This window comes from Tyto alba, unplaced genomic scaffold (genome assembly GCF_018691265.1).
Source record: "Tyto alba isolate M040663 unplaced genomic scaffold, T.alba_DEE_v4.0 Super-Scaffold_1, whole genome shotgun sequence".
Classification (NCBI taxonomy): Eukaryota; Metazoa; Chordata; class Aves; order Strigiformes; family Tytonidae; genus Tyto; species Tyto alba.
Genome location: NW_024881261.1, coordinates 6,362,366 through 6,387,465, shown reverse-complemented (window position 1 = coordinate 6,387,465; position 25,100 = coordinate 6,362,366). Strand labels below are relative to the sequence as shown.

Genomic DNA, 25,100 nt, shown 5'->3' with positions numbered 1-25,100 from the left:
ATTATTGGAATAAACAAGGTGGCTATTTATCTGCCCATTTTCTTTATGAAAAGGTACAGGCATGCAGGTATGCTATTCATATTTGTCAGTGCCTACCACTTGTCTGTCTGAGAATATACCAAATCTTAAGGTGAAAGGAAGGGTTCTTATCTTTTCATCAGTTCCTCTGCAAACAGTAGGCTTGCTTCCAGCCTGTGTAAGAGCTCTTTGCTTCTCACCAGCACCTAGCCTTTTTCATTAAAATGGTTAAAAGAACTGAAGCATGAGGTGTTACATCTCTCTATCTAGCAAAATTCAGCAGACCTTCTTGAAGACAAGCTGAAAGTAGTGTGATTCTTCATAGTAACACGTTATTTAGCAATACCAAGGACTGTGTGAAAAATCAGAAATTATACCAGGTAAGTCTATTGCTTTCTTGATCTCAGGACTGTGATTTGCTGACTTGCAGCCCACTTTAATTTGTGATTCACATAGGATACCAAAGAGGTGTGTGGAGGGGCTTTTTATTTATTTTTGCTCTTCCTTATCTGGAGACCAGATCATGCAGGAAACTCGAGTAGAGTGAGACTTCAGAGGAGATTAAGCAAAACCATGGAATCATCTTGAATCCTGGGTCATTGATAAGGAATAGAATGAATGACTCTGTGAGTCAACCATGGTTCTTCATCAAGTGCTGGAGAGCTGAAGTTAAATGAGTTGGAAGTATGAATAAATCTCTGAGTTTAGCTTCAATAAACCATTTTTTCCAGCAGCTATTGCTGTTTCATGGTTATTATAGCTGTTCAGTTTGTTTTCATCTGTGTAGGGAAGATTCTTAATTACCTTTTAATTTCCTTATTCTCACTTTACTCTTGCCTAACTTCTAACTTTTCAGGTAAAACTCATAAGATAAGTTTAAGGTATATGCTTGATTTCAGAGCCTGCAGAAGACTTTGTTGTGATGTAGACTTAAGCTGTATGTAAATCTAAGACCATTGTTCTTCTGACTGACCTCTTCAGTAAAAAGGACTATGAGTTACACTAGAGATCTAAAGATCAGTTTTCATCTGTGAACTGCAGTGACAACTCTTCTCTGGAGTGAAATGGGTGAGAAAGCTCAAGACTAATTTGAAAATGCATGTCTACCAACTCAACTCAGACAGAGGAGGCTGACACGTCAATTTCTGAACCATATTCAAGGAAGAAGTCTCATTATAGAACTGGCAAATACTGAGATTCCTTGAAACTGCCATTGCAGCATAGTGTTGACATCACACTGAAATCCATTTGGTATGGTTTTCTGTAGCATTTCTGTGTAAGAATAAACCAAATGTAGAGATGTTTCTAAATCAGATGTGTCTTTAACTCTTCCTTGGTAATCTAACCTTCAGTGTGGAGTTTTCTTTAAGGTAGGTAAGCTCAACAGTGGACTGTTTTAGGCAGCACTTAGGAGGTAAGAGAAGCTTGGCTACTGCTCTGTATACGGTAAATAGCCCCAGAAAAACCATTACATGGTTGAATGATCATTGCATTCACTGCATAAATATGTTTCTTTGCTTTCTTCTAACTTCAATTTCAAGTCAGACCCTGGCCTTGTGAAGGATATCCCTTTGTCCTTGTCTGCAAAGAGGAAATAGAGAATTGTAGGTCTAGTCAGATTTCTTGTTTTGAGAACTAGAAGCTGATATTTTTGTGTGAAATTGCCCCGAGTCCCATCAGCTGTGAAACAATCAGGAATGACTGATAGAAGCAGTCCTTGCTCTTAGTCTTGATAGGGCAATTTTCTACATCTGTGGAAACTAAGGGTAAGACTTTCTGTGGCATCATTTTCATTCTGATCAGACACATGCTGTTGAAGATAGCAGTCTGACAGTCCCGTGTTGTAGCACTGTGTTTCACATCATGATGTGGTCTTCCAGCCCATGATAGGACTAAACCAGAAAATCTACAAGAGTGTTCTGCCTAGACTAGAGCTACTTGGAAGTAAAAGGAATCATGCTGTTTCCATGGGGACTTTAAATCTGTCTACAGGGTGGTCACCTTCATGAGTTGGGGTGTTTTCCACTCTAGAAGAGCTAGTTGTGATCAGTCTCCAGATGCTACTGGTTGACTCAAAAGCCTTTTGAACAGCAGGAGTGATAGAGCTGACTCACATAAGTACATGTAATGTGAATAACTCTGAGTCAATCCAGAATTATTTCAATAAAAATAAGTATCAACTACAGTTCTGTAAGCAAAAGAAAAATAAATCAATAAAAACCTTGAAATTGAATTATAAAGTTAAAATGCTAGGCACCTTTCTTTAGAGGTGGCTGATTGATTTATCAAATTGCAGAAATCTCAGTCATAAAGATTTCTGAAAACATTAATTTAGGTCTCTTGAAAACAAGGGGGATATTAAAAGTCTCTTGAGATAAAAGCTATGAGATAAATGCAGGAAATCAAGCATCTTATTTATGCCAAAAAGAGAAAAATACAGAGCACCTGCAGAAAGCCTTGTTTGGGTTTTGTTATTACTATCACTTCTATATAGAAAGCACCAGCTATTATAGATAAGTAGGTAGGGGTTTTTTCCTCCCTTCTGCAGAGGACTGAGAAAATAATGAAGTCAGTGTTTTATCTAATGAAACCTACACAAAAAAAGTTTATGCAAAATATTTTTTAAACTAATAATGCCTTCTTGTAATCAACAGATTTCTCTGGTGATTTTTCTCTCGAGACTTAGCTTTTGCTTGTTTTAATGTGAACTAAGAAAATGATTTTAGAAGTCTCTCTGTCTGGGGTTCCTACATTCTGTTTAAACAACCAGAAACTTTTGGAGAATGATTATTTTGGAAGTTTCGGATCATGTTGGAAGGCAATGTAAGTTGGACTCATGAGTGAAACTGCCAGTGGGTAATACCATAGGAGGTCTTTAAAAAAAAAAAAAAAAATCACTTACTGGGGACAAGGAGGGAAGGAAAAAATATTTTTTGGATGATTTTTCTGAGGGAACTAATCAGAAAATAGAAATCAAAATGGTTGACCAGATGTTTTTGGTATCAGAACATTTCCAGAGTCACTCAGGACTAAATATGATTGAACAGGTAAGGGGTGCTCAGCAATGCAAGACATTCTCTATCATATGATTAGCCTTTTTATTCTTCATTGTATTAGCCTGCCTTCTTTCCTGATCTCTTCTCCCTGGCATCCCATGATAAGACATGTGGGAATTGTTCAAAGCTGCACCAGAGGCAGTTTAGTTTGGACATTAGGAGGCATTTCTTTACTGAGAGAGTGGTCAAACACTGGAACAAGCTTCTTAGAGAGGTCATCAATGTCACAAGCTTGTCAGTGTTTAAGAGGCATTTGGACAATGTCCTTAATTTGTTTAAATTTTGGTCAGCCCTGAAGTGATCAGACAGCTGGACTAAATGATCATTGTAGGTCCCTTCCAACTGGAAATATTATCTCCTCTACCTTCTCTGTGTTCTCTGGCTGTCTTCCTTCATTACTAGCTTGAAATCAGTAAGTTTGTATGGATGAACACAAGAAGATCCTGTCTAGAAAAATGGAACTACTAGTTGCTGTAAATAACAAGAAAGTCTAAAGGCAAGGGCTAAAAGGTATTTATGTTATCAAGCAATAGAATAGTCTATCACTTTCTAGTAGCATTAAGTATGGCAAAGAGGCTAGAGTCTGAATGAAAAAAAGAGAATATCACTGTATCCAAAGATACATATCATACTGTGGAAATAGCAATTATAGTCGCAAGAGCTGGTTCACATAGCAGTGTCTGCATTTGTTTCAATGTGTCCTGTTCCTCCTAGCCAAACTCTGTTTATTTGGGCAGAAACCATTCTCAAGATTATTCCTAAATTAGTTTTCTGCTCAACCCATTCCTTGGTTTGAGGGGAAGGAGGGAGAAATCTCTTGGTTTTTTTTTTTTTTTTTTTTTCCATCTTTAAACCAGTTATAAAGTCTCTGACAGTCCAACTAGGAGTCTCCTTGGTGTGAGCTGTCATCTTATACAGGTAAAGACTACTACAACAGCACCCTTGCTATTGATTGGCTGATTGGTTAATATTTTATGTTCTCTTTATCTCCCCAATTAACTGTTCCACTCAGCGTTTGTCACTGTACAGCACATTACCATTGCATTACCCCCAAGGAGTTGCCTTATCTCATGAAATCAAAGCTAATTATGCAGTTTATGCTTGCACCAGATTTACTTGATGAAACACTAATTAAATGAATATAGTATTTATGGTGTGTCTTGCTGTGTCACTAAAAAGAAAAAAGGAGATTGGAAAATATTATGTCTTTAGAGTGAAAGGATAGCTAGCTCCTCCTCCCCCTTTTCACTAAATAATTTAAATTAGTCAGTTGCAAAAATGAAAAGATTTGTACATTTTAAAAGCCATCCATTTGTTTGAAAAAATAAAATTATTTATGTGCTTCAGATTGAAGAAATTATTGAATTTCAAAAGAATTGTTTGTTATCCTGTGATAATTTATATAAAATATTATTGCAGTACGTGTAATTATAGTTGAGTATCTAAATTTGAACTGTTAATTATCTTTAGCTAGCAATTTCATGGAGGATAATCATATTTCCTTCAGTAGAAAGTGAACATTTCAAGTAACAGATGAGCTACAAGCCACAGGTTTTTGGCAGTAATTGCTGCTACTCCCCTATTTTCAAGATAAATCTCTTAATTAACAGTTGTACGGCAGTGTCTCTCTGAAATATTTCATCCTCTTAAAGAAGAATCCAGGGAAATAAGGAATGGATCTCTTAGATATGCAAGGAAAAAAATAAAATCTCCTGTGGGGTTTATTGGTTTCTTAATTCAAATTTTAAGTATACTTGGGAATAGTTGTGTTTAATGCTTTTACCTTTTCTCTGACATATTTACCTCTCAGTACTCAGTAACAAAGGCTGTTTGAATTCATGAGGGGCTTGTGAGATGAATTCTTTAAAGTTTAGTTTTCCAGCTCTAATAATAAAACAGCTCTTGCTAGTCTGTTTAAGGTTCAGATCATGTGTATGTCTCAAGCATGCCTCCAAAAGTTTCAATTTTTCCTGAATTTTAAAAAAATGTGAGTTTTTAATATGTGATATAATGTGAGTGTGAAACAGTGGTTCCTTATTGGTATTTATCCTACCTAGCAAACATGTTCTATGCATTATCTTTTACACGGTAGCATTTAGCACAGTAGCATTTTATTTTTTTAATTATAGTATATGGTAATATATTTTCTCCTTTTCTCTGTATGATTAAAGAGATTAATCCCAGTTCTACTGTGTACCCCATAATGGACATAAACTTTATTTTTTTTATCTTCAGAGACTCTAGACTGAATTGGAAATGAAGATACCCTCTTTCCAGTCCCTGATTATTTCAAGAGAGTTAATTAAAAGTTTCTCTCAAGAGAGTTATTTAAAAGTTTGGAGCCCAGCATTCAGTTCAATGATGGCATAATGTAGCCATGCAGCCACTCTCCTCTTGGTGTCCTGGTTCACTTTGCTACTTAAGGTGTGGCTGAAGAAGGCTTCAGATCACTTGCCTTCTTTTTTCCCCCCCAATGCTGCTTCTTTACATAAACCTCACAATAATAAGTTCCTCTTGCAAATGGTGGATAGATCAGGCCTCATTGCTTTGCACTTTGAAGTGTAGCAGGAATAAATAACATTTTCCTATTCCTCCTGGATCTCGCAGAATGAAAAGAGAGGCAGAGATCTTCTATATAACCCTTACTGCTCTGGCTGTGCATAGTCTTGTGGCTTCCCTAGTTTCTTTTTGAAGTATTTAGGGGAATTATTTGTAGGCAGTACCAACACTGGCATAATCCAGAAAACTCCTTGACACTGCCTACCATGCTGCATCATGTTTGACAGAAGCATTCCAATCCTCCATTGTAAAAAGTTTTTGTCCATCCAAGGTTGTCTTCAGCATGTCTTTTAACTGTATGATATATGTTAATCAATATGCTTCTGCAGGTTCACTTCAAACAAATTTTAAATTAAATGCACATCCCTGAAAGACTGATACAAATACCTGGCATGGTGAATGGAAGGACAGGTAGTAGGGCAGGAAGTGATCCGTTATCAAGGATATTACTGATGGAATAACTATGGCATATGTATAAGCAAAAAGTTACCCTGATACAATGTGTGGGACTTGGTCTGTTCCAGTGTTGAACTGGAAAGAAAGAATTGCTTTTGTCAGGGATTATTTGTAAGTAGATATTTCATAAATCCCCAAGTGACAATAATTTGTATTAGAGTTGGAGACCTGATGATCTAAAGCTTGTGGCTAAATACTGTATTTATGCTAAGGTTTGGGGATAAGAAAAAATAATTTTTTATTTCAGGAAAGAGAAAGTTATTCTCTTGTTATTGATAATTGACAGGATAGTAGCTGTTTAATTAGTACTGACCTGTTTGAATTAACTTGGCAACCCTTATCTCAGCTTTAAAAATTTTCTCTCGGGAAACTAGAGGTATAGTATCGGGACTTTATGAAATAAAGGGATGCACGTATGATCTAAAAAAAAAAAAAAAAAAAATCAGTCAATGCTTGGTACTCCTGATGCCTGTAAGGAGAAGAGTGAATACATTAGCCAGGGAGCACACTAGAGTGGCACCATCATGGGTGTGTTCAAGGACCAGTTGCATCCTGATATCATTCTGTGCTAGGTGTAAATCTGACATAAGTTCATGAGTTGGACCTAAGGTCACCAAGTGTAATTGAGAAGCATGGAGATCTTGGTTCTGAGTAAAGAGTAAAAAACATACCTTTTAGACAAAGATGCCTTTCTAGTGTGATACAGTTGTACGATTAAGGCTGAGTTTACAAGACAGTCTCTTGTAGCTTACATCAATGCTGAGGCTGCTTTGGTTAGTGCACGAGTGCTGAACCCTTGTCTTTAGGTAATTAAAGAATATGAGCTCTTTTAGGCTTGACTCTACTGTGTTCTCAGAGAAAGGGGATTTGTTTAAGGTTTCTGTCAATAGAAGTGGCAAAACAGTCTATGGAACAGGTTCACTTGTAGGACTTTTTGGAAATGGCATCATTAACTGAACAAATCAGAATTTAGTTCTCAATTTTTGGTAGCAATGAGATGCATCCTGAGACCACTTAGATATTTCAGGTGTAATTAAGTATCTTGAAACGTGCATGAAAATAAAATGTCTGGAAAAAAAAAGCCAAGGTTTCACTGAATTCACTGTGACAGTCCTGCAAAAGCAACCTAATGACTAATACTCTAGTTACTTGCTTTACAGATAATATAGATCTATTTTTGTTCTAATATGTCTCTGTCTCCAATATCTCCTTTTTGTTTCTCAGGTCCCTTCATACATTTGTATTTTGTGATGTGCTTTTCATGTTGCTTCTTCTGAACTGCCTTTCTTTGTGAAAATAAATTTAAAAAGCTAAGCTGAGGGGAAGGTGATTGACTGTCCCACTTGGAAAAAAATAAAAATATTTTTCCCGTGATAATAAGCTCAAAACATTGTCTGGGAACTGTACTTCTATAAGATCCTCTTTGAATTTAATTTCAGCATTAAAATTTATGCAGCCATTTGGTATCATACTTTTTCCTTCAGGAAAGATAAATATTTCAGTCTTTGAACAGTGTGAAGCTGAAAACATTTACCAGTAGCCCTAGCTAAAATTGCAATAGGCTGCTGTGCAATTCCAGTGATGAATACTATGTGTTTACGTTTGTAAAATACACAGTAATCACTGCAAGTATAAAGCATTACAGACAAAGAGATGGATCATTTTCTCTGATTGTTACATAGGCCGTTTGAATGGTTGTTTTGCAGTTTCATAATTTGTTGCCACTTATTTAAGGACTTTTTTCTTCACCTCAAAAACTGCTTAGTGTAAAGAAGACATGTATTATGTGCTTAGCAAAGCATCCATTCAAATTTGAGAATCTGAAGGTCCTCGTGGGGTGGTTGAATTTCCAGAAAACACTCACAAAAGCAATTACATTTTTAATGAATAATTTATTTGGGGTGCTTTAGATCAGATTTTTGTTCGGTTTCTTATTTTATGCATTTCTACTTGGTAATTAGTTTGGTCCATACAGATAGGTTTTAAAACTCACCTAGATCCCCTGTCTGGAGAGAATCAGATGTGAGGATGGGGTCTGCAGTGTCTCCAGATACTATCATCCTCCTTCTTTCCTCTGTGAATTTTTTTTTTTTTAAAGAAAGTGATAGAAACAAACTGAAAGATTGAATCGAATGTAGTTTTATTTATTCCAATAATTATAATGCCCAAGAGGAAGGTGTTTTTTTACTACCCCAAGTACCACAATGAGATAGTTTTTACATGTGCCTTCCAATAGCAGTTCTAGATACCCCACTTACACAAAGGAAGGTGAAAGGCACTTTCTCAAGTTGGTAATTCCTAAACCACTTGGATGTAAAGGTCAAAACAACACTTTTGTCTTCACACAGAAGCCTACATCTATCCAGTTCTAAAAACCAATTCAACTGGGGTATTTTTTGACTCTTCCATTTTTTTTTTTTTTTTTTTTTTTTACTGTCTGTTGATTCATCAGATGTGAAAGGCTTAGACCTGGTACCTTTACAGAGTGCCGTTATCGCCTTCAGAGTTTTCCATGGTGGCAAGATTCTGCACCCTTTGATCCAATTTCAGGATGAGGGCTTAGTACATTAACTCCTTTGGCAGAAGGCATGGCAGGTTTTCATTCTATTCTATGAAGTACTTTGCTCATGTCATTGCTGTAACAGTAAATAAACATATTCAGATACTTCCTTTCACTTCTACCTCAATAGGTGCTTGTAACAGTGTTTGCATCAATTCTGTACTTGATTATTGTGAAGTGAGAGCAGCACTTCTTGTAGGAAGACTGCTGGAGAGCGTTACTTATTTTTTTGCCTACATACCAATGTTTATATTGCTCTTTCTATTGTAAGTGCTTTACTGAATCAGATCTTCAGATGAAGATGGCTCATGATGATTGTGGTTTACAATTTGATCGTGGTTTTGTTAGTAAGAACTTCACCAGGTGGTTGATGTTACAAGTCCTCTTGCATCTGAGATAATTTTCCTCCTCTATCCTCAGATTTTTTCTCTGAAAATTATATTTTATCCAAATTCACATTCTGGTGCTAACTGGATCATACTTAATGGTGTGATACATAGCAGGTCAGATGAAAAGGTCATCTGGTCCCTTCTGGCTGTCAACTCTGTGCACTTTTCAACAGTCCTTATTCAGCAAGCAAAATAGGCAGTGTTATCTGCAGAGAAGACCCCAGTACACTTTATGAACTGGACTGACTTCAAGTGGTGACTTCGAGTTGGTCAACCCCATGTGTAACTGGTATTTAGAAACCTCATTCTGAGAGTGGGAATAGAGAATTCATTTTGATGAGCAGAAACAGACAATGTGCTTGCTCTCTGCCACCCTCCTGGCTTGGATCGTGTGACAGAACTTGCAGTACAGTCTCTGAATATAGTCGTGTTGCAAGCAAAATCAGCTTGACACCTTTTTGGCTGGCAGGTCTACATAACCAGTAGGTCTACGATATGGAAAAAATGGAACAGCTAGAGCAGGTATAAAAAAGAATGAAAATTGATTTAGTTTTTCACAAAGTAATGTTTATTCATGACTGAGAGATTCTCTAAGTACCATTATCTGGAGAGTGCATATGCATTATTAAAGATTCTTTGTAGATAATAATTTGAAATAATTCCATATAAATAGAGCAAAAACATAATATATGTGAATACCAGTGATTCCTTAAAAGAAACCCAAAATATGAGTAACATGCACAATGAATCTCAACTCCCTTCAGAATCTGTTCACAAAGGTACAAAGATGTGCAAATCCAGGATTTTTGCTGGTGTTTAAATAGCCCCATTTGCCCTGAACCAATTATCTGATGCTATCAGCAGATGAGGAGATGGAAGTAAACAATAAGGGGACAAATTAAATATTGCTTAATGTGTTTTCCTCTCATTTGAAATAAGTTAGCTCATAGCACCTATTCCTGTAAAACTTAAATTTTCCCCTTTCATTACGAAATTACCTTCATCTCTGTTAATTTCTTAGGAAACTATAGCTACCTTATTTAAAGAGAACAGTTTGATAACGGCTTTCAGAAGGCAGAGGGGGAACAGTGAGGCAGCTCAAGCCTTGAGCTTGGGCACAGACCTTGGCTCTCCAGGATCCAGGTTTTATCCTTGACTGAACAAATCCCCTCCGTGCCCTGCACTTCGCCTTGCCTCCTTTGCCCTTATATCTTTAGTTACTAAGCTTTGTAGGGCAGTGTCCTCTCTCTGTGTTTGCATAGCACTTAGAATAATGGTAACCTTGTCTCAGCTGAGACCTTTCGAGCTGCTCCAATGCAAATATTCCATTTTATGTATTTCAATCCATTCATAAAATCTACAGCATTTTATCAAGCCCTGACAGAACACATGGCGTGTCTCAGGAGAGGTTTTCCTGTGCTCAGCAACTTGTAGCATCAGGACTTTGATTTTAATTAGCTATGTCAATTGTTTAAAATATCTCATTTCTTTATACTGTCTGTTTGGTTCATTCCTTTCTCCTCTTACAATACTTAAAATTAAATGATTATTTGTGTCTGGAATTTGCATCAACATCTATCTTGAGTTAACATTGTTTTAAACTAAATCAGACTGATTTCTTTACTTTTGTTTGTGTCGATGCCTCCAAAGAGGTCTAATTGGTATTTTGTGTTGCTCTTGCCTTCTTTACACAAACAGAGTATTAGTGATCTGGGAAGAAACCAACTTAGCAGAAGTAATTGTGCAAATGAGGAGGATTGCTTTGCTGATTCTTTGGAATCTGTGTTCTTACGCAGAATGATAATTTTTATTATAACATTAGGCAGTGTGTAATATATTAAGGCATGTGATGTGATTGCATATTCTTTGTGATACAGTGAGTTATTGTCTCTAGCTGGTGCAGGAAAAAAAATGTTCAAATTCTGCACAAATTCTTCAGTGTAAATATCACCTATATGCCCAGGATTCCTGAAGAGTGAATTGGTTTTCTTAATGTTACTGACTGACAACATCTTCAAAATACAGCCATCAAGCAAAGTTGCTTACATGGAGTGCACAGTAATTGAATTGTCTTGGAGTATATAGTTACCTTTATAATGGATACTCCCACATCGTAGAGTGTTTTGCTGATAATTCCGTGTCATTTGCTGCTGAATCTTCACACATTGGGAATATTGGGTGGAGCAGCTTTTTCTGGATGTGCACACTCCAGGGTAAGGGAAGTCAGTCTTACAATATTGCAACGTAAACCTGCTCTGCAGAATATCAGTTTTGTAGCCAGAAGCTAGAGCATCATTATATTACTTTTCCGTCCTACATTAGACGTAAGTTCCCCTGGAGGATTGTTTGTGAGTCTTTTCTTCCTGACCTTTAGTTTAGAGGAACACATCAACCATGTAAGGCAAAATCTGCCTTTGTCATAGTGCAAGTACAGATCCTGCTGAACTTCCATATCCATTCATGACCATCTCCTCCTGGAAATGTGCCAGATACTGAAAAAAAAAACAAATTCTGGGGAAATACTTTTTTAAAATATCACAAGGTTTGCTCTAAAGCCCATTTAGTTAAATCTGATGTTACTGTTCACCACACTGGCAATTGCTAATAAAATTGCCTGACAAATGCTAGTAATCTGGAATATGAGCCTGTGTGGACTGAACATCTACTCTGTAGTTTGGACAATATTTCTTTAAGCCCTCTAAATTGCTAGGCATTGTAGATTGACTGAAAATGAAGCCACAAAACACTTGATGATTCTGCCTGGGAATACCATCTTCAGATTTCAGTTCACCTTCTTCTAAAGATCTGAAAAATAATAACCTAAGATGGAAAATGGAAATATGAAAATAAAACTAATTTTTGAGAGGAAGTATTTGAAAGTATTCATTCCACAATTGCACTTGATATTGAATATTCAACAGATTTAGTTTTGTTCACTCCATTTACTCAGCTGGAAGATGGAATGGTGCAGACGAGTCCTGTCCTTGCAATCTCAGGTAAGTTTAGACACATTTCTAGTTCCAAAAGTCTGCAGAATGGACCCTATATCTGCTTACACAGATGTACATGTGTGGTTTTAGCCATCAAAAAAAAAAAAAAAAACATAATGAGCTGCAGATTTTCGGTACAAAAGACAATACCACAAATAACAGGAAAAGCACAAAAGAGAGAAGTGTTTAAGTGTTTTCTTTTGTCATATTCCAGTGGCTAACCTAGCAAATGTGAGAGGCATAAGAGAAAGTTTACACTAGAAAGAAGAAGAAATGTTTATTTTGTGTTTTAAGTGTGTCAGTCTACACTGGGTACTGAGTTAGAGGGGATGTTTGAAAAGGAATGGGGGTTTTTCCTATTTGCTGAGATATGTTCTCAGCATCGTATTTTTTCCATGGTGGCTATAGCCTGGTTCTCTGACGATGCATCTCACAGCTTGTTTCTGTGTAAAACATGCTACTCTTAGGAAAATACATAAATTCCAAGAATACCATCATGTAGAAATGTCAGAAGAAATTATTTCTTCTTGTCTGATGGATAGTCTGAAAGGCAAAGCAAGTTTCTATGACTCTCAAAGGTCTGTACACAAGAAGGCTATCCAGTGTGCAAGGAATCTTTTATTTTTTCAGGATTATTTGTTATATTTTAAAGTTTACCTCCCACTGTCTTCTGACAAGTACAGAATCAGCACTGGTTGAAAAAGCTTCTAGGGTACAATATATTTGGTATAGTGTTTTGATGACTAATTAGCATTCTGTCTTGCTCTGCCACAGCCAGTCTACAGAAGTGATTTACCTGTGTGCTTGAAGATGAAATGCAAATCTTCAGTAATTGCATTCAAACAGCTGTGTAGTATAAACTTATGAATCCACTCCATTGTACTGTCAGCTAAAATTGACCATCCCATAGATTTATCAGCAGAACACAAAGTAATTATGATATCGGGTGTTTGGGAACATGAAGAGAAGGGCATTTGAAAAGCCCTAGCAGGTGATTAGAAAAAAATATGTGTCTGACCCAGCACTGATGGTGATTTTACCATTAAGTTCACTTATAGCAGAATCAGAACAGAATTGTGTATTATAAATGTAACCTATTACCTCTTATAGAGGTGCTTAGATATCACAAAGATAAAAAGTATAAAGGCAGTCAGAAAAATTATTTTAAGTGCTTGGATAAATATTTATAATTTTGCTATCTGTGGTTAATGTGCTTATGTTCTATTTTGATCTTTGCAGTCAGGAACAAAAATGAGTATGATATTTCTGGAGAAAATACATGTGTTTCACAGAGGTACCTGTTCATCTGCATCACTTATTTTCCTACAGCAAAAAAACATGTTCAAACATTTTTTTAAAAAGGTTAAAAATGCTTATTAAAAAAAAAAAAAATCCCATCCAGTATCTCTCTGGAAGGTGAACAACCACAAGAGTAAAGAAGTTCAGTACAGAACTGAGTGGTGCCTGAGTTCTGTCTTCACTGACGGTTCATGTTCGATAGAAACAGGTTAATGGAACCTAAAAATCTCATTTAAATGTAATTCAATTGCAACACAAACTGACTGAATCATTTTATGCTTTGAACCTTAACTTTTTAGAATAGGTCTAAAACCAGGAAAGACATGCTGAAGATTAAGCATAAAAGAACTTTTGTGACTCAAGTTAAAAATTTGCCTAAATGTTTAATTTAATGTGCAAATAAAATCAGGGATTCTTTACATGGCTGATGTCTGCCCCAGAGGAAAAAGGTAAATTGCTAAAGGAAAAATATTCAATTGTTATTGGTTAGAATGTCTAGAGGTACAACAGTATTTGCAGACATGTCAGATTATGTGAAAGCAGAGTAACTATGGGAAAGAAGTCGATTTGCTTTGAGGTGTTCGCTTGCCTAATTGCTTGTACTGCTACATAGATAACACCCCTGCTGTGGAGAACATACCTGTGTTCTTGTGGGAGAGTACCTCCTCCTATTCAGTCCCCAAAGAACTGTGTTTTTTTTTAATTTTGTAAGATCATGATTGCTTTATTAAAAACAAAACAAAAACAAAACCCAAGAAAACTCTCTACCTAGGCAATTTGCTACATCCCTTTAAAATACTAAGTTACAACATCATAATTTATATGGTTACATAGGAATCACCATTCAGATTATGAAACTCCCTCATTTTTTTTCAGATGGGTCTTCTCAAATTACCTTAGCTCCTAATATCACTCTAGAAAGTCCAAGACTTCCCTGCAGTAGAAGGATCCTGCTGTCATGTCTTAAAGGATCTTAAAGGATAGTACTGTACAGAGTTAATGACAAAATACTGTAATTATGTGTTTTTCTTTATCAGTTGCATTTTCAGGCCTTGGCTTTACCACCTTCTACTTAGCTGGAAAGTTACACTGCTTCACGGAAAATGGCCGGGGGAAGAGCTGGCGGCTTTGTGCAGCAATTCTCCCACTCTACTGTGCCATGATGATTGCCCTGTCACGTATGTGTGATTACAAGCATCACTGGCAAGGTGAGCCATGGACATACCTTTTTTCCCACCTTTTTTTTTATTAGCCTTGTATTTCTTTGATTTTTTTTTTTTTTTCATTGAATCACATGAGTTAAAACACAATAGTACGCTATAGATTTTCCTTGCTCCTGGATTGATGCTGAGGGTTTTAATGTCTGAAAATACTGCAGGGGCCCTTTACCTTTCTATATTTTTATATACATAATGTACATCATCATATTTATATACAAATCAATATCAGTGGGTTTCTTACATCATCATTTTTTAACAAATGTACATCAGTGCCATAGCTGTCTTGGATGGATCCAGCTATAGGCTGGCCCTGGCCCATCAGAGTAGCTTTGTCGTGTGGCCTCGCCTTTGCCTACTGCTTTTCCTGAGACCTGCTGGGTTCACGAGTGATTGCTAATATGTGGCTGCATGTGCATTATACCTGACTGAAGTATCTGTGCACTCAGTCGTTTGTCTACGTTCTGGTCATTTGATCCACATGATGTAATGCACTGTTTTTCATTCAAATCAAAGTATATTGGGCATGAGGTGTGTTCATGGCATCTCCTTGAGAAGTATAGACACATTGCATATCAATCTACACAGTATAGGTTGTAACAGATTCTGCCCACGCTGAAAACCTTGCTGCAAAGTTTGATGTTTTCTCTTTTTTTTTTTTTTGCTAAGGTTGTAGTTGCTCCCAAGATATCAATTCCACACTTTCCAAAGTCAAGTCCTACTTAAGGAAGAGAAATATTTCATCTTCTTGTTACATCCTATTAAAAATTATTTTCCATAGTTTTGGGCTGCTAATATTTCAGGATGGATATTTTGTTATACTGACTAGATGTTAGTGTGATGGATTCAGTATGGTACCATGCATGTGGTACCAATGAAAATTCATTAACTTGTCACTGCAAATAAATGCTGAATGTATTCAGTATGGATGAGTAGGTCATTGCAGCAGCATGCAGTGTCTTTCTTGATCGTAAAGTACATCCACAAAGCTAAAGAAACATGCTACATAATCTTAAATCTTACCTTTGTGAGGGAATGACAGTTATTGACAGAATGAGAGATGGATCTTAAGATTCTAACAGAAGCATTTGGTATGTGGGAGTGTTGTGTAAAATGTCTACTCTTGGGTGAATCTGCATCTTTAAAAGCCTACATATAATGAACAACAGGGGATATTCTTAAGTGAAGCATCCAACTATCTAAAGGATGCTTAATCCTAATCTCTTTTTCATTTACTTTTTATTGTTTCTGGTTGAAACTGGATCTTCATATTATATGAACATTCTCATGTAAATGAAGCATTTTTATAATACAATGTAACTTGAGTAGATACCTTTCAGGAGGTTTCTTAGAGAGGTTAAATAAACTAGTATTGACTTTCATAGCTTCAGGGCTATGCCGCAGCAGCCTCTCTTCCCTCATGGTAGGCACTTCTGGAATGAAAGACCAGTCACCCCAGCTGCATCTGTCACAGGAAGACTGTTGTCTGAGGGTTCTTTAAAATCCAGGTGTGAGGTAACGGATATAGAAGTTTCTGTTATTTATTAATTACACACTTATATTATTAAATTACAATTCTATGACTTCATTCTATTAAATAAGAATTATATTATGCCTTACTCTCCCACACTGAGTCTTTCAGAGATGGACCTGGAGGAGGGTCTCATAGGTTGTCCACATGGCTTCCCACCAGTGTTCACAGGTCAACTTACTACTGTCTGTCAGCATCTATACTTGCACTGTCAGAAAATCCTACCATCTATTATTTAATTTACCATTTCTTGACCCTCTTTGTCACTGCCTTTGTAACTGCCTTTCTTCACTCATGTCTCCTACTAAGTGTTCCAGCCTGTAATTACTCTTTCCCTGTTTGTCTCCATATTCCTATCAGAAATACCAAGTCTGGTATTTCTGTTGTGAAGGTTATCTTGGCTTTATGTGGTGTTGATGGTACAGTACTGCTGGCCTTGCAAATTATAATTCTGTCAAGGTTCTGAGTGCTTCTTTCAATTATCTGGTTCATACTGGTTATATATTGTTTACCTATTTTCTAAGACTGTGGTGGGTTGACCCTGGCTGGACGCCAGATGTCCACCAAAGCTGCTCTGTCACTCCCCTTCTCAGCTGGACAGGGGAGATAAAATATAATGAATGACTTGTGAGTCGAGATAAGAACAGGGAGATCACTCACCAATTACCATCACAGGCAAAACAGACTCAACTTGGGAACGTTAATTTAGTTTATTACCAATTAAAATCAGAGTAGGGTAATGAGATATAAAACCAGATCTTAAAAAACACCTCCGCTCCACTCCTCCCTTCTTCCAAGCTTTCTAACTTCACTCCCAATTTTCTCTCCCTCCTCCCCTGCAGCATCACAGGGGTTGGGGAATGTGGGTTGCCATCAATTCATCACACGTTGTCTCTGCTGCTCTATCTTCCTCAGGGGGAGGACTCCTCACACTCTTCCCCTGCTCCAGCGTGGGGTCCCTCCCATGGGAGACAGTCCTCCAAAAACTTCCTCAATGTGAGTCCTTCCCATGGGCTGCAGCTCTTCCCCAACTGCTCCAGTGTGGGTCCCTCCCATGGGGTGCATCCTTCAGGAACAGGCTGCTCCAGTGTGGGCCCCTCATGGAGTCACAAGTCCTGCCAGCAAACCTGCTCCAGCATGGGCTCTTCTCTCCAAGGGTCCACAGGTCCTGCCAGGAGCCTGCTCCAGCGTGGGCTTCCCACGGGGTCACAGCCTCCTTCGGGCATCCCCCTGCTCTGCTGTGGGGTACTCCATGGGGTGCAGGTGGAATCTGCTCCCCCATGGACATCCACGGGTGCAGGGCACAGCCTGCCTCACCAGGGGCTGCACTGTGTGCTGCAGGGGAATCTCTGCTCGGGCACCTGAAGCATCTTCTCCCCCTCCTTCTTCACTGATCTGGGTGTCTGCAAGGTTGTGGCTCTCACATATTCTCACTCCTCTCTTCAGCTCCCACTGCACGGGGATTTTTTTTCCCCCTTTTTAAATATGTTATCCCAGAGGTGCTACCACTGTCACTGATGGGCTTGGCCTTGGCCAGCAGCAGGTCCATCTTGGAGCCGGCTGGCATTGGCCCCATCGGACATGGGGGAAACTTCCAGCAGCTTCTCACAGAAGCCACCACGGTAGCCCCCTGCTACTGAAACCTTGCCATGCAAACCCAGTAAAAAGATATATCATTCTGTTGGTTTCTCTGTAGAGTTTCAATTAAGTACAGCATATCTCTGTCCCACTGAGCACTTTCTTATACAGCAGCCAGCATACCAGAGCGAGACTCATCCATGCTTTTTCTTGCTCTGTTTTTTGTGTTCGTGCAGCATCCTGTTCTCCCATAGCTGCTTAATCACCAACCATTAGCCTTGACATGTTCTTTAAGGACTCTCCCGATTTCCTGCAGACACCTTGTCTTGTTACAGGGCTCATTACTCTTATTTGCTCGCCGACACTCGGAGTCGGAGAGAGCTTCCAGCACAAAGCTGCTGAACGCGAGGTGCGTGCCCATCCAGGCTGGCAGGTGGGACAGACGGCAGTTATGAATCTTACGCTCAACGTGTGACACTTGGCTGGTTTGAAGTCTCTGTTAAAGAGAGAGAGAGAGGAGTGCGAATGAACGAGTGTACAGGTTTACTGACAAGTTTTGAACACGTTTACAGTGTGTACTATCTCTTGCCAGGAGTAAGAATTATTTATGTGCTGAAACATGTGCTATGAGGAAGATTATTATGCTGTGTTTTATATATGATAGAAGAAAACTACACCCAAGGGGTTGTGACTGTGTTCATTATAGCTGCTCGTATTTTTGTCTCTCAAGTTTAGGGAGACAGAGCTGAAAACTCAGCCCTTCCCAAGCTAAGAATGGTGCTGGCTGACATTATCCTACAGGTGACATATGCTTTTACCTGAAAGAACTGCTTTCTCAAGGGAGAGACTAGTTGACTCTGTAATATACAGCACAGAAGCTCAGACCTCGTCTTCTATGCTCAGCAGAGTCAACTAATTGTGTTAAATTATTTATGGTGGCTTTGTGATAGAGTCTTAACTATGCTGTGGGGAATATACAGGGACCATCAATATAATGTCCAATATTTAGCATACTGTAGGTGAAAGATGGAGTTGAATATCCCTACATTAAAAAGCCTTTGAGTGGGCTCAGAACATTAATATTATGAGTACTTTATGAGCTCCCTTCAGTTTGGCTGGACAATGTAGTATTCAAGATCTTAGTGTTGATATTGGTGAATATTAGGCCGTTTCATTATGAATCCTGAATGTATTGACTGCTCTTAAGTCCCTAGACCTCTGTATAGGCTTATAACACTGAAAATGTTAATTTACTCATGAAATAAGTGGAAATTTTATATATGAAGAACAGTAGAGACAAATACTGAGACTGAAAGAATATGAAAGAATATTCGTTTACCTTTATGGGCAAACGCGTGCAAAAAAAAAAAAAAAAAAAAAAAAAAAAAAAAAGGAAGCTCTGGCTACCATGAGCTCAACCAAAACACAGAATTGTTGTCTTCAAAAACAGGAGTCAAAATAGCTGCCTGAGTGTTTGCCGATTACCTCCAGTCAAGGTCAATAAGCTAGAAATCTTTGGCATAAATCATACAGTGAATTTGTATTACTGTGGTGCTCAAACTGTGGCCCAGAGTTTCATAATTTATGTGTAAGTATTTTGAAATAAATTATCTAGGCAAGTTTTCAGTAAGTCTTCAAATACCAGGGGACTTATAGAGGACTGACAAAAATCTCACGTTTCTTCATAATTAAAAATAATAGTTATAGGCTTGACCTCCTTATTAAGGAAAATAAAAAAGCTGTTGGAACAGTATTCAATTAATCACAGTTAAAGGAGGGTAGTCTGAGAATTGCAACCAACACAGGTTGATAGAAAACGAATCTTGTCACAATAACTAATTTTTTTACAAGTTGATTGATGCTGTAATAGCATACTATAGTGAAAATTCTTGCCCTTGGTACTTTTGGTACCATGACAGTTTGATAAGGACAGTCTGAACAGTACAAAATCAGTCAGCTTCCAGTATGGGTAGGATAAGCTTCTGTCTACTTACAATCGCCTTTTAAAGTCTTACTTGAGTCTCTATTACCTTTGTTTTTGATAGATTTGTTATGTCCTTTTGCATGTCAGAAGAGAACATAGGATTAGGAGGGATCTCCTAGGTCATTCAGTCTAGTCCTCTTCCTCAACAGACAACTGTGACTTATAATCACATTTCTTAAATTTATCCATCTCAATATTACATTTTTCAGGTATTCTTGCCCTAGCTATTCCTGTTAAAAGGCTCTTCAGACTCTCACTCCTCCAATGATAACAAGCCATTTATTACCCACTGAAAACTGAACCATAAACCCTTTGTTTTAATATATAATAGACTGACAAACTAGGGCATTTAATCTGTATTTAAGTATTTTAGATATAAATGATTTCTATTGATTTACCCTTCTTTGTCATTAAACTCAGTGATTCATTGTTTTTATTACACTGTGGTTTCTTTGTAACTGAAGTGAAATATGGAAGCACAGGTACACACAGATGATATGGTGCTTAGTAAGTCTTGTTAAAATAAGAAATGCTGTCAAGTCATACTCTAGCCAGTGCCTTTTGTCTCACTTCCATTATTGTTTGTGTTCAAATCTGAGGCTTTCAAAGTCAGTGTGTATTTTCAGTGAAACTTTGCTCTGGTTGCTTGAAAATGAAACACAAGATCACGGGAGTATATTAGCAAGAGACAGGGAGAACCTGATAACAGAATGAATCCTCTTCCCTTTCAGGTGTTATGTGGTTCCCATGGAAAACTGCAAATATCTCATACAATGGCCTTGGTTTATTTTCTCTTATTATGTTTTCTTGTATGAGTATGAGATAGTAAAGAGCACCAAAGAAAGATATTCATAAGCTGTTAAATCAGGCATGCTTAGTCTTTGACCTTTCAGGTGTTTTTAGGAAGAATTGACCCAGCTTGAAATCATTCTTGACAGCTGTCTTTCTCAGGGGCCTTTCAGGTGTTGCAAGTGAAACAAATTGTTCTAGCTACAGTGGCCCACTTACTGAAGGAAGATTATTCTCCATCTTGTATTCTACCTTCTCCCTGTCTGCATTCAAGGATGCCTTCTGGAGTACAAAACAGTCAAGAGTAGATCTGGCCCTTCAGCTGCCCTCTTTCTTGGGGGTACTTGGGCAGAGACAGGGAGCAGACTGTAGGCAGTGCAATAGTTTGAGGTGTACCTGTAAGTGAGAGAGCTCTGGATGCTGTAAATGGTATAGTTCAACTATATTGTTCATAAATAGAAAACCTGGTGGTGGTCATTGTAAATCATGGCAAACTGGAAGAAGATACATGGGTTGCCTACCCACATATGTTGGTCAACGGTGAGCTGGAACATCATAAATGATTATTGCCCTATGGAGGCTGTTCTATTCCCCTTGTTCATCTCCTGAAACATAGCCAACCATCTACATTTTAGGTATTCACACTGTTGGAGATATCCCCAACAAAATACTGATTTTATGTCTCCTATGTGATTGTGGTATTCGGTTCCAAATTATTTATGAAAATTTGAAATTTACATTTTCTGGGTTAAACACTTCCAGATCAACCAAATGTCTTTTATTTACAGTTGTCACTACTGGCTTGACCCTTCCATGGTAACATGCTTCTGGTTTTGTTGCTTTTCTTGTCTAGATGCTTTCGTTGGAGGGATCATTGGCCTCATTTTTGCTTATATTTGCTACAGACAACACTACCCTCCTTTGGGTAATACAGCTTGTCATAAATCTTACGTCAGCCTGCTAGATCAGAACTCTGTGAAGAAAGAAGAGAGACCTACAGCAGATAATGCTACTGGCCTGCCTCTAGAGGGAATAACTGAAGGTCCCGTATGACTTTAAGAAATGTGCAGAATGAACTTTTAGCCTTCTCACATTTCCTCCAAACTGGTCTCTTAACAAGGTGTTTATTACTGTACGTGTTTTTTCTTTTGTTTCTTTCTTTTTTATAGAGAGAAATTAAATATTTTATTTTTAATGCCATAATATCATTGTACTTCTAAAGTTAATTTTTCTGTTCATATTGACTTGCTGAATTATCTGTTTTCAGTCTATTGCAAACAGATACACTGCTTGATGGAAGGGGAAAGAACATTAATAAAAACAATCCCATGTGGAGAGTGGTTAAGAGCATAATTTTAAGAAAAAGTGGTTGAGGATATAGTAGATGTGGAAACAGATTTTCTGAAGTACTGAGTGTCTCCTAGAAAGTTCTGGTCATCCTCATCACTCATTGATTTTGATGGGTGGTGAGTACACACAGCAATTTTCATCAGATGTTCAGCAACTGTTATAGCCAGCTACTTCTTTATATAATTTGATAAGTTAGGGTATCATCCATTTGTTTATCTTGTTGCCTTCTAACATTAAAAAAATCTCTATATGCTAGTAGAACTTTATATTAATTGTCAAGATTTGACAAGGTCACAAGGTCATTCTGAGCTACTAATGATCAAGCAACCAAAAGGTTGAATGGTTAAGTGTTTGTAAGAGCCAAGCCTCACACATTAGTAGTTCCACAAGATGATTCTGACATTGAAGAAATTCCACACTGTTAAAATGATCAGTTTACAATAACATATATTTTCATAGGATGGATTAGAAACTTGGTATTACATCATTAGCAATTTTGTGATAGCTCTTGCAGTAATTACAGTCAAAACAAAATGAAAGAAAAGAACACCCACGACATTCAACAAGCTGAAGTCTTTATAACAAATTTTTAAAAATCCTAAAACTCTGAGGATAAAGAAAAACAATGTTTTCTGTGAATCTTGGTGTGCCATGTTCATTCCTGTGTAGTGATTCACCGCAGCATTGGTGATCTAAAGAAATGCAAAGATTTTCATTTGTGACTTTGGGCACACAACCATGAATACTTGTGGTGGTCTCCAGCACTGTAACATATCCAGAGGAATGCTGGAGACAGTTTTCCACTAGACCCATTCCACATTTTCAGCTCATCATGTTCTTGAGCATGGTGTTTGAGAAGGTTGGCTTGGTACCTGAATTGAAACTCACCTGAATCAAAACACTGTTGGTATGGAGAAGATTACTAAGTGTATTACTTTAGTTAATTTATTACTGGTAGGATCCTGTTTTGTTACGTATGCACTATGCAGTATACATCACATTCCTGTGAAATGATGTAACTTTGGATGGCAGAATGTCAGATTCCAGATTTTTTTTTCCTTAGATATCCTGTGAAAACACAGGCAAATATTCCAGACCACATTTTGGCAGTTGAACATTTCTTAGCCAGAGCTGCTGGTTAAAGTGATCAAGATAGCATTGATCAATGACCATTATTACGGTGCTTTAGACTGGAGGAGACTGCTGCCATAATTATAATTTATGTGTTCCTGTTGGAATATGTATTGGCCTTGTAGGCATTTTGTGATTCAAACAGCTCAATGTCTTTATGTAAGGATTGTCATTTACTTTTCTCAAAGTTAAGCTTTGTAGATTTTTTGAGAAGAGCTCCTTCCTGATTGTCAAAACTTGAATTTTTATAGAAAGCAAGTAAATTAGAATCCCTTTAAAAATAAATGTAATTGTTGTGTACAAGAGGATGCAACCTTACTATGTAAAAACTTATATGATATTTGGAAATAACTGTAAATAGGAAATGACATTAAGGAGCAGAATGCAATATGCATGAACCCAGGAGAGTTCTGTAGAAATTGGGCCTGATCTACTTGTAAAACTGATATCAGTTTGACTGCATCAGTTAGAAGGAGGATTTTTTATGGACATTTACAGTATCCTGAGCTCTAGAATAGAGACAGTTACCCAAACATAACTGGTTTTGCTGGTGTATAAAGGCTAGCTCACAAAAGTAGCATCAGCAAAGCAAAATTTTTCTGGCATTGCATTTGCACTGGATTTGACAGAACACTCCTCTAGTGTACCTGAAGTCTTATTCTAGAAATCCACACAGTTTAGTGGAGGTCTAATCTTCCTATAAAGTTTTTAAACCATCCTACAGAATTCTGGAACAGGGATATCATTTTCTATTACTTCATATGGAAGGATTAGTGAAAGCCCTAGAGTAAGCGTATCACGTCTTTACATTATATAGGGCTTAGCCATTAGCTTTTTCTTTCAGCAGGAACCCTAGTCTTCCAGGTTATATGCAAATGTTAAAAGAAATATCTTAAATCAAAATTAGAAGTTTAATACTGATGCATAGAGCATTTTGCATGTTTTTATATAGATCTGGCTTATTCTCAAAAATGAGTGGGGCCTCCTAACCGTGCTGTACACATTCCCAGTATTTTAATGGCTTTTGATACAAACAAGCTATCTTCTTTGGGATGGGGGAAGCTTATACAGCCCTCAAATGAGCAGTGGCTGTTAAAAGATTGGAATACAAAGTGTAATGCAGCAGAAATACTTACATTGCAAGAGTAATTGATGAACTTTGCAAAGCAGTAAAGAATAACATATTTTAGTGGGAATAATTAAATTGAAAGTCATAAAATAGACAATGTAAAAGCTTTGATTAAAATGTAATTGAAATTATGAAAGACTTAATGAAATGAAACTTGTGGAGGGATCTGTAGGTGCTGTAATTACCAGTGCAAAGTCAGTGTAGGGAAGGCATTTTTGTGGATCAATGTATTTTAATCTCATGCTTTCTAAATGTGAAGGAAATGCAATGTTTTAACGCACCAATAAAACAACACATGAATGTGGGTTTGTACATATGTGTGTTATCATTTTTTTGAGAAGACTAAAAGTTACCAAGTTAGTTTCATTAATATAAAACTACATGGAGTATTACAAAAAAGAAGCCCTATTGTGACTGCATTATTGATAAACAACAGCAGTTCCAAAAGTCGTTACTGATACCACTAAAATGGAACAGCCTTCCTCCTTTAACCAAAATATGCTGTCCAGCTTTCATCCAGGAAAACGTACAGTGTAAGTCTGCAAGGTTGAAATTTTAAAATATTTAGCCACCTAAACTGCAACAGATCCCTTTCATCTGTCAAGTGCCATATCTCAGATAATATTAGTGACATATTTAATAACAAATATGGTTAGATTAGAAAAGGACAACATCTAGAAAAGGATAACAAAATCTAATTAAACACGGCAGAAATATCACGAAACCAAGAGAAGCATGAGATTACAAATCAGTCAGCAAAATGTCCCCATAGTGAATGTGTATCTCAGGCAATGTGTTAGGAATAGAGCTGGAGCATTTATGCTGATTCATTGCATTTTGCTGTGTGCAATTTAGTCTGATTGGGCCCCCTGTTCTTTCTATTTAATATGAAAAGGGAATCTCATTTCCCTTCTTTCTTTCCATGGTAAAAATAATCTGTGCTGGAGGGCGTGGGTGGTGGTGGGGAAGGTGGGGAAGCCTTATTTTTGTTTTTATGGTACTAAAATTCCAGTGATTTCAGTGGAACTGTGCTGGATCGCTAAGCACATTACATTCAATAGGTG

At 37.4% G+C, this 25,100-nt stretch overlaps 1 protein-coding gene across 1 annotated transcript in view; it reads left to right on the top strand.

The window, feature by feature from the left end:
• Positions 1-24,348, top strand: part of PLPP4 (phospholipid phosphatase 4) — a 66,999-nt gene extending 42,651 nt beyond the window's left edge. The window contains exons 6-7 of the mRNA XM_042792130.1: positions 14,365-14,535; positions 21,280-24,348. Coding sequence (XP_042648064.1) covers positions 14,365-14,535; positions 21,280-21,479 — 371 coding nt within the window. The 3' untranslated portion in view covers positions 21,480-24,348. The remainder of the gene's footprint in view (positions 1-14,364; positions 14,536-21,279) is intronic.
• The last annotated feature ends 752 nt before the right edge of the window (positions 24,349-25,100 follow it).